This window comes from Macrobrachium rosenbergii, chromosome 56, assembly GCF_040412425.1.
Source record: "Macrobrachium rosenbergii isolate ZJJX-2024 chromosome 56, ASM4041242v1, whole genome shotgun sequence".
In the NCBI taxonomy this organism is placed as follows: domain Eukaryota; kingdom Metazoa; phylum Arthropoda; class Malacostraca; order Decapoda; family Palaemonidae; genus Macrobrachium; species Macrobrachium rosenbergii.
In genome coordinates this window covers 43344714-43359892 of record NC_089796.1, presented here as the reverse complement: position 1 = coordinate 43359892, position 15179 = coordinate 43344714, and the positions used below count along the sequence as shown (strand labels likewise).

The 15179-nt window shown below is 42.3% G+C and overlaps 1 protein-coding gene across 5 annotated transcripts in view; it reads right to left on the bottom strand.

Moving 5' to 3' along the window:
* Nucleotides 1–15179, bottom strand: part of LOC136836055 (putative leucine-rich repeat-containing protein DDB_G0290503) — a 359912-nt gene that overhangs the window by 281435 nt on the left and 63298 nt on the right. For all 5 annotated transcript variants that reach the window (XM_067099946.1, XM_067099947.1, XM_067099948.1 and 2 more), the window contains exons 7-8: nt 11132–11276; nt 10725–10828 (exon numbers count right to left, since the gene is read on the bottom strand). In XM_067099946.1, the coding sequence (XP_066956047.1) occupies nt 10725–10828; nt 11132–11276 (249 nt within the window). The remainder of the gene's footprint in view (nt 1–10724; nt 10829–11131; nt 11277–15179) is intronic.

Below are 15179 nucleotides of genomic sequence, written 5' to 3'. Positions count from 1 at the left end.
TCACTTTCTTCAGGCAGTATTCAATCCTTCTAAGGGACGGAAAAGACTGAAAAGTCAGAGCATCAATCCCATCCCCAAACAGAGGGTCGATTGTGTCGGAGCAAATTGGGATTTCTGAAAATTGGTTAAAAGGCCCAACTCTTGGGTCAGTAGAAGAGTCTTTAGAAGGTCCTCTGTGCATCTTGTCTTCAATGGGGAGTGTAGTAGCCAGTTGTCTAGACATCAACAGATATTGATCCCCACAAGATGAAGCCATCTCACTACAAGGGCAAGAACACGGGTGAATACTTGCGGACTGTAGAGTGGCTAAAGCAGAGAGCCCTGAACTGAAGGATTCTGCCCTGGAATACGAACTGCAGATACTTCCTGGAGTCTGAATGCACTGGGACATGGAAGTATGCATCCTCCATGTCAATTCGTTACCATCCAGTCTCCCTGATGAATGGCTGACAGGACTGAATGGTTCATTGCCATTTTGAACTTGTGGTCTGCACAAAAAAGTTCAAAGCAGTGACGTCCAGAACAGGTCTCTAACCTCCCGACACCTTGGGGACAACGAACAGACTGTTGTAAAAACCCTCTGTCCTTACATCTTCCACCACCTCCAAATCTCTTTTCCCGAGTAGGGATGATTCTTCTTCCTTCAGGGCTAAAAACCTCTCTGAGCCTTCCAAGTAGGCTGTTAAGCTGATGGATGAGGACGCCAAAGGAGGTTTTTCCCCAAACGGGATGGCATAGCCCTCTTGCAGGACTTTTACTACCCAAGGTTCTGCTTTCCTGGCTTCCCATTTGTCCCAGAAATGGAGAAGCCTGGCTCCTACAGGGACATGGATGGAACCTCACTTGCGAGAGGCTGGTTAGGAGAACAACTTCTTGGTTGGCCAGACTGATCACATATTTGAGCGTGGGCAGGGCTGAAATTTGCCCCTTCTGCCTTGAAAGGCTTGCTGTTGCAATGGGGAGACAGTTCTCATGCTGAATGAGACTGAAGTGCCATGGGTTGGTTCCTTGGCACGCCTTATCAACTGCATCAAAAAGGTCTTGTGTCGACTTCGTCTGTAAGTCCGACACGACCTGCTCTATTTTAGCCATCAGGAATAAAGCTGACTGATCTAAAGGTGCAAACAGGAGAACCGATCTTTGAGAGGGAGTAACACCTTTAGTAGTAAGGGTGCAGCACAGTTCCCTTTTATTAGGGACTCCCATGGAGAATAAGGTAGACAGCTCCTGGGAGCCATCCCTAATGGCCTTATCTGCACATGAGAGTACTCCCAACCAGTCCACAGCAAAGTTCTCTTGAAGTGTACTACAGTTTTCTATTTTCTTGGCTAATGCCCTGACTGTCCAGTCCAAGAAGCTGAATACAGGCAGTCCCCGGTTATCGGCGGGGGTTCCGTTCCGATGGCGTGAGGATAAGTGAAAATCAGCGACTGTTAGGTATGTATCGGTGTCAATATGCGATTATCGGTGCTGATGAGTGGAAATCAGCACACATCAGCACTGAAAAACAGGATTGCCAATAACCGGGGACAGCCTGTACTTCAAAGACGTCTCTCACGACACGGTCTAGCTCGCAGGCCGTGAACATGATCTTAACTAGTTAGAAGCCAATCTCTGTGCTGAGTCAACAAGGCTGGAGAAATCCCCCTGGGAGGAGGCAGAAACTCCCAGGGAAGGAGTTTCTCCAGTGGAGGAGGCCAAGTGCCTCCTTGGCGACAAGTGGAAGGGAGATGCACTGAAAACAGCCTTACCAAGCTCCCTCTTTTTGGCTACCCAAATGCCAATGCCCGCTATCCATCTTCAGTAGTCTGAAGGCCTCTACTGGCTGTCTCATCACGAAGGCTGGACCAAGTGATGACGGGGCCCTTGGAGAGAAGAAAGGTGGATGGCAGAAGAGGAAGTACTTCAAGAGCGCTGCAAACACTGTTGTAGGATGTTCTTGATTGATGGCTTCTACACTGGATGAAATGGGAGAGGAAGCTAAGTCCGCCTGATCCTGCGTAGCAGAAGGTTGCTTCTGTAAAAGGCCAAGGTTCCAATGAAGGACCTGTAACAGCAAGCATTGACACCAAATGCTTGGCTATTGGTGCCAAACGTACCGAAGGCGAAAATTTTGACACATGGCGCTCGGAAACTGAGCATACGGACACTGGGTGCTGCTCGGAAGTTGGGCGCTTGGCCACTGAGTACTCATAGCCTGATTGCTCGGACACTGGGCGATCCAACACTATACGCTCAGACACTGGGCGCTTCGACACAGAATGCTTGGACACTATATGTTCGGAAACCAGGTGCTTGGCCGCTGGGCGCTCAGACAACTTGGATGAGGAATGCCGCGTCAGACTGGCTCTCCGTCACTAGGTGCTTCGACACAGAACACTTTGACACTGTACGTTCGGACAACTTTGATGAGGAATGCCACATCAAAGACTGCCTCTCCGTCACCTAAGTGGTATACACAACCCACTCGGGACTAACCCAAATAATGCAGGAGGGAAGAGGACTGTGCTCTTGTTCCCTAGACAGCTTACGGGTAAACGGGAAAGCGTTTACGACCCCTGTCTGCGCTGGTGTCCTAATCACTGGACGACAGAGCATGAATATCCACATGGACAGCTTTCCAATGGCAATCCACCGAGCCCTGGGTTCAATCAAAAGGCTTGATTGAGGGAGCAACTACCCATGCGCAAACCCCACCAACCTCCCTTAGACTTCCAGTTTGCTTCCTCCAAGGTTTGGGGGAGTCTAACACTGACCTTTTTCTAGGAGCATTGGTAGGATGAGCAGTCACCTCCTGCACTGACACTGCACTTGCACCAACACTAATTACACTTACCTGGTCCATAAGGCCTTAACCGAAGACCCAATTTGGGCTACAGTGTTAACAAGCAGACCAAACTTTTGGTCAATTCTAGCTTCTGGACTGGCAATGGCATCAGGTTTGGAAGAACGGGGACCAGGTAGTGGAGTTTGAGGAAAAGTTGGAGGGCTGGTGATATAGGGGGAAAGCAGTCACAGGCGTAGAAGGCACGGGTTGAAAAGCAATATCTGATTTCGGAGTGGAAACCTAACTCACTAAACCTTTAGCCTCGGCTCTAGCAGCTGCCTTTCTCTGTCTATTCTTCTGGAGTCTAGATGTGCATCCAAAACTTTCCATTTACCCTGATCCCAGTCTTTGCATTCATCATATTTAAGTTCAAGCAAGCAAACTTGCCCTCTACAACGGCAACACAAAGTCTGCAAGTCACACTTGGCAGAAGTAAGTCTAGTATTACAGCCTTTGCTGCAATACCAAATACAGTGAACCCCCCGTATTCGCGTTGTCAACGTTCGAGGACTCACGCATTCGCGGGTTTCTCTGTGGAACATATCTAGCCATCATTCGCGGAAAATTCGCCAATTCGCGGTATTTTTCACTGAGAAATATTCACTAATTACTTTAGTTTCATATAATTTTCATGAATAAATACACTTTTTGTGATAAAACTATTAAAATATTCAGGTATAAGCATTTTTACAGGGTTTTTCTGTGTTTAAGCTATCAAAATGGGCAGTTCTAAGTGTTTTTAGAGGGTTTTAAGCAGGGTGGATTTGACCCATTCGGCGGGGGCATCCCCGCGAATAACACGGGGTTCACTGTACTAGACAAGCTAGAATCTGACATACTAAGTCAAAATCAGTCACAAGTCTGAATAAAGAACAAGCTTAGTCACAAGTCTGAATAAAGAACTAGCTAAGCTAATACAGGCAGTCCCCAGTTTACGACAGGGGTTCCGTTTTTACGCTGCGTCATAAACCAAAAATCGTCATAAACCGAAAAATCGTCGAAAATCGTCAGAAATATTAAGAAAACCTTACTTCTAATGCTTTGGGTGTATTGAAAATGATGTAAACTGCATTTTTATTGAGATTTTCATAAAAAAACCTTCCAAATTTTGATTATTCTGCTGTTTTGGAGCCATATTTCTTCCGTCAGATCGGCGTACGACGCGTCGTAACCCCAGAACATGCATTGTAAACTGGGAAATAATTTCTGATGAATATATTTGAAAAGTGTCGTAACCTCAGAACGTCCTAAGCTGGACCCGTCGTAAACCGGTGACTGCCTGTAAATAGCATGCTACCAACATGAATGAATGCTTCACCAAAGGCGAAAGATACAACCACCCAGCGAAATTCAAATCAGAGCTGCTCAACCAAACGACGTTCAGTTGTTGACCGGCAGAACCGAACTGAGCTCTTCAGCACTGTTGTACCTATTCTTCCCTAAAAGTGGGCGGGGTCTATTTACCTACACCAAAACAATAGAGCGTTACTGCAAATTTCCAATTTTTAACTGCCGAGGTTAAGTGAAACTAATAGCTATGTAGTTACTTGTATAAAAATCATCATTTTTGAGGTCAAACTTACCTTCTATCATTAGCTGACTCGAATGCTGGAGGAGGGTAGGAGACTTTCCTATAACCAAATTATCAGATATTAGAAATACCCTTATCGCTGCTTAACTGACACATACCCTCCCATGGCAAGTTCTTGTCAGATGAGGATCTTCATCAGGTGAGGTCCACTATTGCACACAGGTGGAACATGGACCCTGCATATAGCCACTGGCTGAGATTGTGCAATGCAGAATGGCAAGTTTGGCCCCTGTGCCTCAGGCCTGCAGAACTGATAGGAGCTAAAACCACAACTAAATATGATCCCTAAAGAGTTGCCACCTACCTAACTGAGTTGCTGTGGCACCTCATACCCAAAACTATAACACCAATTTTGCCCGAAAAAAGGTGGTTCTTGATCAATTCAGGGTAGCTTTCTCCAATAAGGAGCAATGGCTCTACAACATAAGTAACAAAGCAAATACAACTAAGCATAATACTGCAACCAAAACAAAAGTAGAGTATGATATTACTTGCAACCAAAACAAAAGTAGAGTATGATATTACTGTACTGTGTACAAACTCCAATACATAAGGTTCTTCACTTACCCAGGATGGGGTTGATAGTGAAAACCTATACCTGTTCGTAACACAAAAGGGTAAGACTAGTAGAAATCTCCCCTGCTGCAACTATAGGTGCTAGTGTGCAGCAGTCTTCCTGCTGGATATAGACAGCCCTCAAGTAGTTAGAAGTGAACACAAGAGTTACACCTCCACTGTGCCACCGCCAAGACTTGACAGTCTAGAGAGAGGTACTGATGAAAACTAATTGACGCAGCTGTTGCTCTGACATCGTGCAGTTTCACCTTCAAAAGGGGACAATCCTGTGGAGACAATGCATGGTGCACTTCCAGGATTAAGGATTAATAAAGAAAGCTATGGCATCTAAGACCTAGGAACCTAAGGATTCTTGACTATGCAAAATAGCTTCCTACACTGCTTCCTTAATGATTAAGATGGGATGTATAAATCCCCATAGTCCTAACAGGGCATCAAAGAAGCTCATCATCCTCAGGAGTCAGTCTCTAAAGTGGGGATAGAGAAAACTCTTGGAAGAGCTTTGGTCTTCACATCACCTTAGCATTAAAGGATGCAATAAAAAAAGATAGTTCTGCTCCAGTATGTGAACGCCCTACTAACAAATATATCGCATGTGACCTTACTCTTTTGGCCTAAGCCACTGCCACCAGACTACAAAAGAGCCTTGAGGGAAGCCTCTCTCTCTGGGGTAGAAAGGAGTGCCACTAAGGAATCTTAAGCCAAAGATTAGGTTCCATAAAAGCAGCTTAGCAGAACCTTCAGCAATCCAGCTGAAAAGTGTGAACAGTTCTGCCTACGTCAGCACAGATTTATAGCCTTGATGGAGGAAACAGAAAATCCTTTGGCATCTCCCAGGAAGTGCAGCCCCTTATACATTGTTAAAATTGTTAATATTGGTGTGAAGACAGGGAATGCCCTTGGACTTGTATCATAACCTATACAGCTCCTGTGATAATGAACAAGAAATTAGTGGACTTTCCTCATCATTAGGAAATAGTTCCTAGATGACTTATATGTCCCTGGAGCTGAGAAGCTACACAACAGTTCCATACAGTTAAGAAAAGCATATTGATATTTCTGTAAAACTTCCCTGTCCCTGCCTAGCAAAGCAGATTTGCCTATGGAGGTAATGCTTAGGACCTCTACTGATATATGGAAGACTGGGAACCAATGCCCCCTCGGCCACCAAAGCACGATTAGAAACATGGTGGAGTTCCCGGTATCCTCAACCCTACAGTAAAGAACATGTTTGTCCAATCTTGAACCATAACATCTACTTCACAGGCTTGAGGGCCTGGAACCGGGAGACATACAGTGGAAGATAATGATTCATCTTCGCTGCAAAGAGATCAAAGAGAGGTTGGCCGAACTCTCTCCAAATTGCCTTGTAAACTGCAGTGTAAAGATCAATCTCAGGAGAGTATCTGTCCTGGATGACTTAACGTGTCCATCAAACACAGTAAACTAGGAACCAACTGAGGCATATGGATAATATTCCTCTCCACTGTCCAGAGGCTAAAGTCCTGGTGATGGATAAGGTGGTTTCCAAATTCATGCCCCCTGCCTTCTAATATAAGCTAGAAAAGGCACGCCCATGACAACAGAAATTACTTAAATCCCTTCTGGATAGCCAACAACTCCTTGCAGTTAATAAGAAGACTCGCTTCTACTGGTAACCACACCTTTGAAGCGACTGGTTCCTGACAACCACACCCCCATCCATGTCCGAGGCAACTGAATACAGTGAGAAGTCTGGGTTCAGGGACTCTTGGGACTTCCTTGTGAGGAGCAATACTATGGACAATGACCAATGAAGGGAAAGGATCCGTTCTTGGCTACACAGCTACAACTCATGGTCTGGCCAAATCTCTCTCCATGCCAGTGCAACTAAAGAGATAACATCCAAAGTTGAGCACTTAGAACTAACTTCTCTATAGAAGACAATTGGCCTAAGCAAAACAACCAGCAATACCGGGCATGCTCCCTGAGAAGGAAATTCTCATGATTAACAACAGATCGTTTACTGGAGCTTCTGTTCCTCTTTGGAGGAGTGGTAGAGCTTTCGACTGGCACGCTGTTGGCCCAGCGTTCGACTCTCCGAGCCGGCAAAGAGGAATTAGAGGAATTTATTTCTGGTGATAGAAATTCATTTCTCGTCATAATGTGGTTCGGATTCCACAATAAGCTGTAGGTCCCGTTGCTAGGTAACCAGTAGGTTCTTAGCCACGTAAAAATAAGTCTAATCCTTCGGGCCAGCCCTAGGAGAGCTGTTAACCAGCTCAGTGGTCTGGTTAAACTAAGATATACTTTTAAAAAATCTGTTGGAAAACCTTGAACAGAACAGAATCAATCACCATGCCAAGGTAGGTTCTAAAGATGACCTGTGGCATTCTTGGTAAGCCTAATGCCTTGCCAAGCCCCATACAGACTTCCTTGTCCTCAAGCAAACCACCTGGACTCCACAAGATAATCCAGTCATCCAGGTACAGGAGTAACTTTACTTCTAATAAGTAAAACATTGATGAAGGGGATAGCACCCTGGTGAAAACTTGGGGCGTGGAACTCAGCCCAAAACGAAGAGCTCAACATTGATATATCTTTTCCCAAAGACAAAGAGTGGGCACTTCCTGAAAATTGGTGAATGGGGACACGAGAGTATGAATTGTTCATGTACCCCATAAATATCCGTGTCCTTCCTCCATGGCAGTTCACTCCATGGAAAAAAAGGGAAACACTGGCCACAAATGTTGAGCCTGTATAGGCTATGTCTAGGACTGTCCTCCAACCTCCTATTGCTTGGCACTAGGAATAGACTGTGTAAAAAGGCCAGCAAAGTAGCTGGTACTTCCTCTTATACTGCCTTCTCTAATGGAGAAAAGACTTCCTGACCAACACCTGCCTCTTCTCTAAGTTGCTCTGTATGACCGAAAGGTTAAAAGCTGGTTGAAGAGGCTGTGAATTTCTGAGAGGAATGCAATAACCTTCCAAAAAACTTCCTTTACTAGAGTCTTGATATTAGTGGAGGAAATGCACATCCCCCTTTGGCAGAATGAAATCTGGATCTTTTCTGCTAAAAGGACACTTCTTCCCTCCTGAGCCTGAAAAGAAGACAACTAGGGGAAAGAGGCAGAATTGCCCAAAGTGAGTTTAGAGTATGAGGAAAAGGAAGAGACTTCCCTTTAATGGCCTGGGAAAGGTGGAGAAAAGTACTATTTCATTCTTCTTGTATTTCCTTCCCTGTCCCTGCAGCTATAGAAGCGGATAGCTTGTTGTCTATTACTTCGCAAAAGGATGAGCTGTGACATGAGCCAGTTCACCTATCACAACCAAAGAAACCTTGCTATGGAAACAAAAACCCTTAAGGCTTATCATAGGATCCCTGGCTCAAGGACCATAACAGCTGGATCAGAAGAGGGGAAAAAATCCCCTGCTTGATACACCATGGTCTCCCCAGCAGAGAGCATGGGAGATAAGAGAGAGGACTTTCAAAAAGGAAACTCTCTTTGGCCAAACATTGCCACTGGGTCAAGTCTCCTAAGTACAGAAACTGACAGCTTAAAGGAAGGACTGCAGATATCTAAGTACAACTGGACTAATTTCTTAAAACTAAGGGGACAGACTTAATGCTCCTCTTCCTGAAAAGGAGGCAAAGGAGAATGCTGTCAGCTAGAGCATGGCCAATAAGAGTCCTTTTCCTCAAGGACAAAAATTGCCACAGAACCAGATGGTCTCATGAAACCAAGCACTAAAGTTCGTATAATCCATCTGGCAGAAACAAAAGTTGAAAGCTCTCTCACTAAGTGGACTCACTGACACCTTGCATGGACTCTCTGAAGCCTCATGTGGACTCACTGACGCCTCAGACTCACTAATCCCTGTGTAGACTTACTAATGCCTGAGCAGACTTGCTAATGCCCATGCGGACTCGCTGACACCTGTACGGACTCGCTGACACCCATGCAGGCTCATTGACACCCATGCAGACTCAATGACGGCCATGCAGACTCACTGACTACCATGTGGACTAGCTCCCAGCTATGTGGACTTGCTGACAACCATGCAGACTTGCAGACAAACGTGTGGACTCTCAGACAACCACCCAAACTCCAAAACAAGTATGCAGACTCGCAGATAACCGTGCGGACTCTCAGACAACCGTGTGGACTCGATAATGCCTTGCACGGCCTCGACAACACCTCATGCAGACTGAAGACATATGCAGAACTGTATGCAGACTTGATGCCTTGTGAAAACTGACGGACTAACAAGCAAAAGTGAATACTGTACAGTATCTGGCATGCTTAGCCTAAGCTTGAATATGTCCATAAAAATCACAAAAGCCAGGGTACAGACGTAACAGCGGCCTTGTCAAAAACAAAACTTGGACCACCAGTGATAAAAGGGGAGAACTGGGGTGAATGCTTACTCCTGATAACCTAACTACAGACTCAGGGCTGCTAGCAACGGCTGCAGGCGCAACAGCAGCACTCACTATGGACTGCGATCGGTTATCTGGCTTGGACGAATCGCTAGAATAACCGTGCGACAACAGGGTCAAAAGCATGACCTAGTGACCTATTGAAGATACAGACCTACCATAACTGTCCTTATGCGATCTAACTCAGTCCATGAACGACCAAAAGCAAAGGCAGGAGACAGAGGGTACAGTCCTTAAACATTATGGGATGTTATTCCTAGTCTGAAAACTCCAGGACTACCATGCCTGTCGGCAGGGGTGCCCAGGTGGCAGGCAAGGCTGCATCCGCGGAGTGGCCAAAGGAACAAGGGGGCACTCTTCCTGCCAATGCACTAGACACATCTGATGCAAAAGTCTCGAATTGTTACACAAAATTCAATTTTAGATCTAACAGAGTCAATGTCTAATTGCATTAAATCTAGCCTACTAACCTGAGCTGACATTTGGGCGTAGAAGGATTCGGCAATTTATCATCTCTATCTCTTCCAAAGACCAATCTTTGCAACCATCACAAAGGTTGTCTGCATCACAATTCACCTCTCGATGATCCATGCATAGTTCGTGCATACATACGTCAATTAATTCAATCTGGTCTTGCAAAAACTTACCTTACAAAAGCTAACAGATTTCGATAGGAAAGACTGAGAAGAAGAATCCTTGTTGCCAAATACAGACCAAAATCCAGACAATCCATTCGTTAACCACGAAAACAAACCCAAATTTTAGAGCACTTCTCTAAATGGCTGGCCATATTTGCCGACAGAGAAGAATAACAACCAAAACACTCACATCTTACCCTCTACCCTCTAAAGGGTGGGGGTTAACTATTGGGAGTGTTCGTTAACGATTATTTCAATTTTAACACCTGTCGAACCTGCGCCAAGTAGCTGCAGATAAAGCTAATGACAGGAGGTAAGTTTCACCTAAAACACTGTAATTAAAGATGAAGTGACATATCTGCATGCAAAAAATTATTTCTTTTCTAATTTACTTATCTACAACTTCTTAAAAATCTAATAAATGCACACTAATTATACTTCTATTTGACATACAGGAGAAAAAGTAAAAGATAAAATACTGTGCAACATTAGCCTAAAGTGATTTTTAATGAGACATAAGCAGCTTTGCGATCACTATGCCACTGTAAAAATATGTTATTCAGAAACACAACACTTGAGGAAAAACTATGGTTTTTTTGAAAAGTAAAGATACTTTTACCATTTATATATTCTGAAGGTAATATTATTGCACAATCTACTCAGTTTCCTTACCTGTTGCTGAACAAAATCTTCCCCACTTAACATTCTTGCCTCAAGTTCATCTCTCTGCTGACGCTGATCCTTCAGTTCCTCTTGATACTTAGCCAACATATCAGCTGTAACAGGAAAAGAGAAATCAAATAAGAGAATGCTACATTAAAAAAACTGAAGCAAACCATGCTGTCCCTATAATTTGCACTAAATTTTCAAAATAGAAATTGCATCTTTTAAGCCTTCTCAAACAGGATCCACAAAGCATATCCCTAAAAATAAAGATATTGCATGAAAATCTTTCATCCAGCCAAGAAAGTATACTTTTGAAAACAAAGAAAAACATCCACTTCATCACAAAAGTAACTTTATAAAGTATTCATGCAACTTCAAAAGGAATTTGCACCATAAGATAAGGTAATACTTACTCAATTTGGAAATTTTATTTTGTGATGATTCTAATTTCATTTCCGTTTCTTGCTTTTCATTCTCTCTTGCATGAATTTCCTGTTGTAAGTCCTTCACTTCTCGAACTTTTGCATTAATCAATTTTTGCATTCGAATAGTAGGACTCTGAAAAAATAATACACTTCAAAACACTAACGTTCACCCACCACTTTTTGTCCCCTGAGGTGCATGAAAATTACACCACCTAGCAAATGCTACATTATCATACATACAATTATTGGCTAAATGACTGTCAATATGCAATAAATGAGACCATTCCATATATTATACATTATGATTACAAAAGATGAAGCAAGGTTACTTCAACCAGGTGATGTGGGTGATGTTATAATACCTTCACCATGCCTAAGGTTGCAGAGGCATTAAAGAATATAAAGGATTTAATGGTACATCTGGAACTGAGCTTTCTTGAGTGTTTGAACAAATAAAAATTTCACACCTTTCCCATACAATATTTGAATGGTTTTTAAATTTAAATGAATATTATTTTTCCACATGGGTTTCAGCTTGATTATTGTGGAAGAAATGGAGCAGGAGCTATAGTCAGTAGTGAGTGGTGGAAGTACTGTAAAGTGTTAGTGCTAAGCTTGTAAAAGTAGTGTTGCTAGTGTGGGAAGATATTTTTAATGTAGCTTCTGCATACTCACCTCAGATAGTGGGCCAGGAGCATAAGGAAATATTTTGGGAGGAACTGGAGACAGCAATTAAATGGTAAGGGATGGAGAGAAATAAATCTTAGCAGCAGATATAAATGGTTGAGTTGGAGGAGTATATATGGATATGAGGTTCATGGAGGTCATGGATCTGAAGTATGGAATGAAGATGGAGAGCATATACTGGAAATGGCATAGTTTTGAATCAGGCTATATGAGCACCTGGTCTGTGAAGGAAGATTGTCAACTATTAACTTATATGAGCAAGGTTATAAAGAGTCAGATAGATTACATTATGGTTAAGAGGGAAGACAGAAGAACTAAAATGCAATTCTTGATGAGGCGTGTATGATAACATTAGCAACCAAAGATGAAGATGAAAAAGAAAAACCCAAGAGGTTGAAATATGGGATCTTAAAGGAGAACAATGTAAGCAAAGTAAGAGGTATGTAAGAGAAGACATCAAGCAGGAATAAATTTAAGAGAGGAGGGAGTTGCTAGAGAAGAAAATATTTGTAATGTCAAGGAAACAGCATGCGTGAAAGATCCAGAGGAAGTAGTTGGGTGCCAAGTGACTGGAGTGTCAAGGAGGAACAAAAGGTGGTGGTGGAATAGAAGTAAAAGTTTAGTTAGGCAGATGTCTAGGACTTTCAAGGACAGGAAGGCAAGAACTGCAAGGTGCTGAAGAATGATACAGAAAAGTGCAAAGGAAAACAAAGAGCGTGATGGGCAAAGGTATTACAAAAACTGAAGAGGAGTTGAACGGCTCTGAATAATGGAAGGTGAAAAGGTTATCAAATGCAAAGATTAGATCTGGGTCAATCACATGCCATCAAAGATTTAGAAGGAAATATCTTGCAAATGGATGACATAAAATGAACATGGTCTGATTATTATAAGGATCTTTTAAACACAAAGTGAAAGAGGGGATTTGGAGGAGGTGGAAAGGCCAGTAATGGAGATACAATCTATAGAGGCAAAGAAGGCTATTAACAAAATGAGGAAGTAGTGCCCTACCAAATGACTAGGATGAGTCTGGTGGTAATGTGTTTAAAACAGAAGAGAGGTATTATCAAGTGTGGTAATTATAGCGAATCAAACTAACAAAACTTCTGTTGAAGATTACAGGCAATGTGAAGACTGGTGCAAGCAGTATGGTTTTTATCAGAGGAGAGGTAGAGTTGATGTTGTCTTATAAAGACAGCTGCATGAAAAAATCATGGAAGGTATATTACAACTCGTTCAGAATAAGTATAGCACTTCACATCGTAAAGTGATTGTATAGCCTAAATGGTTTGAAATGTACTAACCTAATCGTAGACTAAGTTTTATGCCACAATACCCAGGTCACTTCAACTATATTATTCTAATAACTCACAAATAAAACCATATTGCATTGTGTATATTATCTAAGACATAAATGGTACAAACTTACTGTTAGTTCAAATGGCGCATTTAAAATTCTTAGCCTGAGCTGAGTTTGGGAGTGGTGTGAGCACAATCTCTACTTCGTAACCCTCATCCAAAGAACACTCCAAGAAATTCTCCTTACATTTAGATATGCATATCCCTTTAAAGGAAATCTCCCTATACGAACTTCAAGATAAAAAAGAACACTTAAGTGGATTTGAAGGCACCAACAACTATGGCTGCATTTCCTCAGTTCTTCCTAGATACAGCTACACTGCACAAAAGTTGTAATGGGACTAACTTCACGACCGTTGCCAACTAACCCAAACCTTCGACTAACAACCGAACCAACAAACAGCCGATTACCAGTACTTAAGCACAATTACACAAATACTTACAATTAAATACAGGAAACAGCCGAACACAATGCTTTTCACAACTAAATACAAACACAACAAAACATAATATCCTTCTTCTACATAATGTGCATTTCCACTTTACATAAATTTAGAAAGAATACATAAAACTATACCACAACTTCCACAAAAGTACAATCTCTCTTGTTGAAGCTTCGACAAGGTAACTGGAGTTCTAATAAGCATAAAGGTATTACTTGATAAAATACAAAGAGGTAGTCTTTGGATGTTTAAGAAAAAGTAAAATGCCAGAACAATTGGTTACGTTGGTTGAAAAAACAGCCTGTGGCAAATCAAAAATGTTTGAAGTTAGTTGGTTTACATCAAGGATTGGCACTTAGCCTATTACTGTACTGGTTACGGATGCAGTGAGCGAAAGGATTTACAGATAAGAACTCACGGGAATTGCTATACGCAGGATAAAAGAATGCCAAAAATAAAGATCTATTATACCATAAACAGACAAGTGATGATATATGATTCAGGTTGAATGAGTGAATAATTAAAGTTATCTGGCAATGCAACTACATTGGTTAATGACACAAATATAAATTAGGATAAAGAATACATTAAAAAAGGTAATATAAATATACAGTGGGTCCCCACTCAACGTGGGGGTTAGGGACCACAACCTGTCGCATCAAGTGAAAATCTGTGATAAGTTGGAACACCCCTCTGAAAACTCTTATAACTGCCTGCTTTAATAGTTCAAACACCAAAGACCCCCTCTAAAAATGTTCATTACAGCCTACTTTAATAGTTCAAACACCACATATACCTTAAAGTATCATCCTAAAACCCTTTAATATTATTTTAAAATCATCTTACAACATTGCCCTTAAAAATATACGGCTCACTGCTGTGTGAAGTTACCCCAGAAATAGAGAGAGAGAGAGAGAGAGAGAGAGAGAGAGAGAGAGAGAGAGAGAGAGAGAGAGAGAGAGAGAGAGAGAGAAACAAAATTACATTTGCACATTAAAAATATTTAATATACTACTGACAGTATGTATAAAGAGGTAAATATAGATTAATTTACAACAGTAAGTGATATGAATATACAGTACCAGTAAACATTCAACTACAATCAGTCATAATAAGAAAGAGGGAACACTCCCTCACAAAGCATTGGAGTTACAAGCCAATCAGCAATTAGCAAAACTGGTATCCGACTGTGTGATTGGTTGCTACAGTCTCCTCCAACCAACAGTGTGTCGTGCTACAAGCCAATCAGCATTGAGGTAACATACCCTGCTGTGGGATTCCTACTCCCAGCCTATCTATCTATCTATCCATCCATACATCTCTCACATTCTACATGAATCTTTAGGGGAGAGAGAGAGAGAGAGAGAGAGAGAGAGAGAGAGAGAGAGAGAGAGAGAGAGAGAGAGAGAGAGAGAGAGAGAGAGAGAGAGAGAGAGAGAGCAGAACTGTTATGTTTACATCGGTTAAAAAATTGATTTCTTGCTACCAACCACTCTCCCTTTCCATCTATCTGTCCATCTCTCACATTCTACTTATCCTATGGCTAC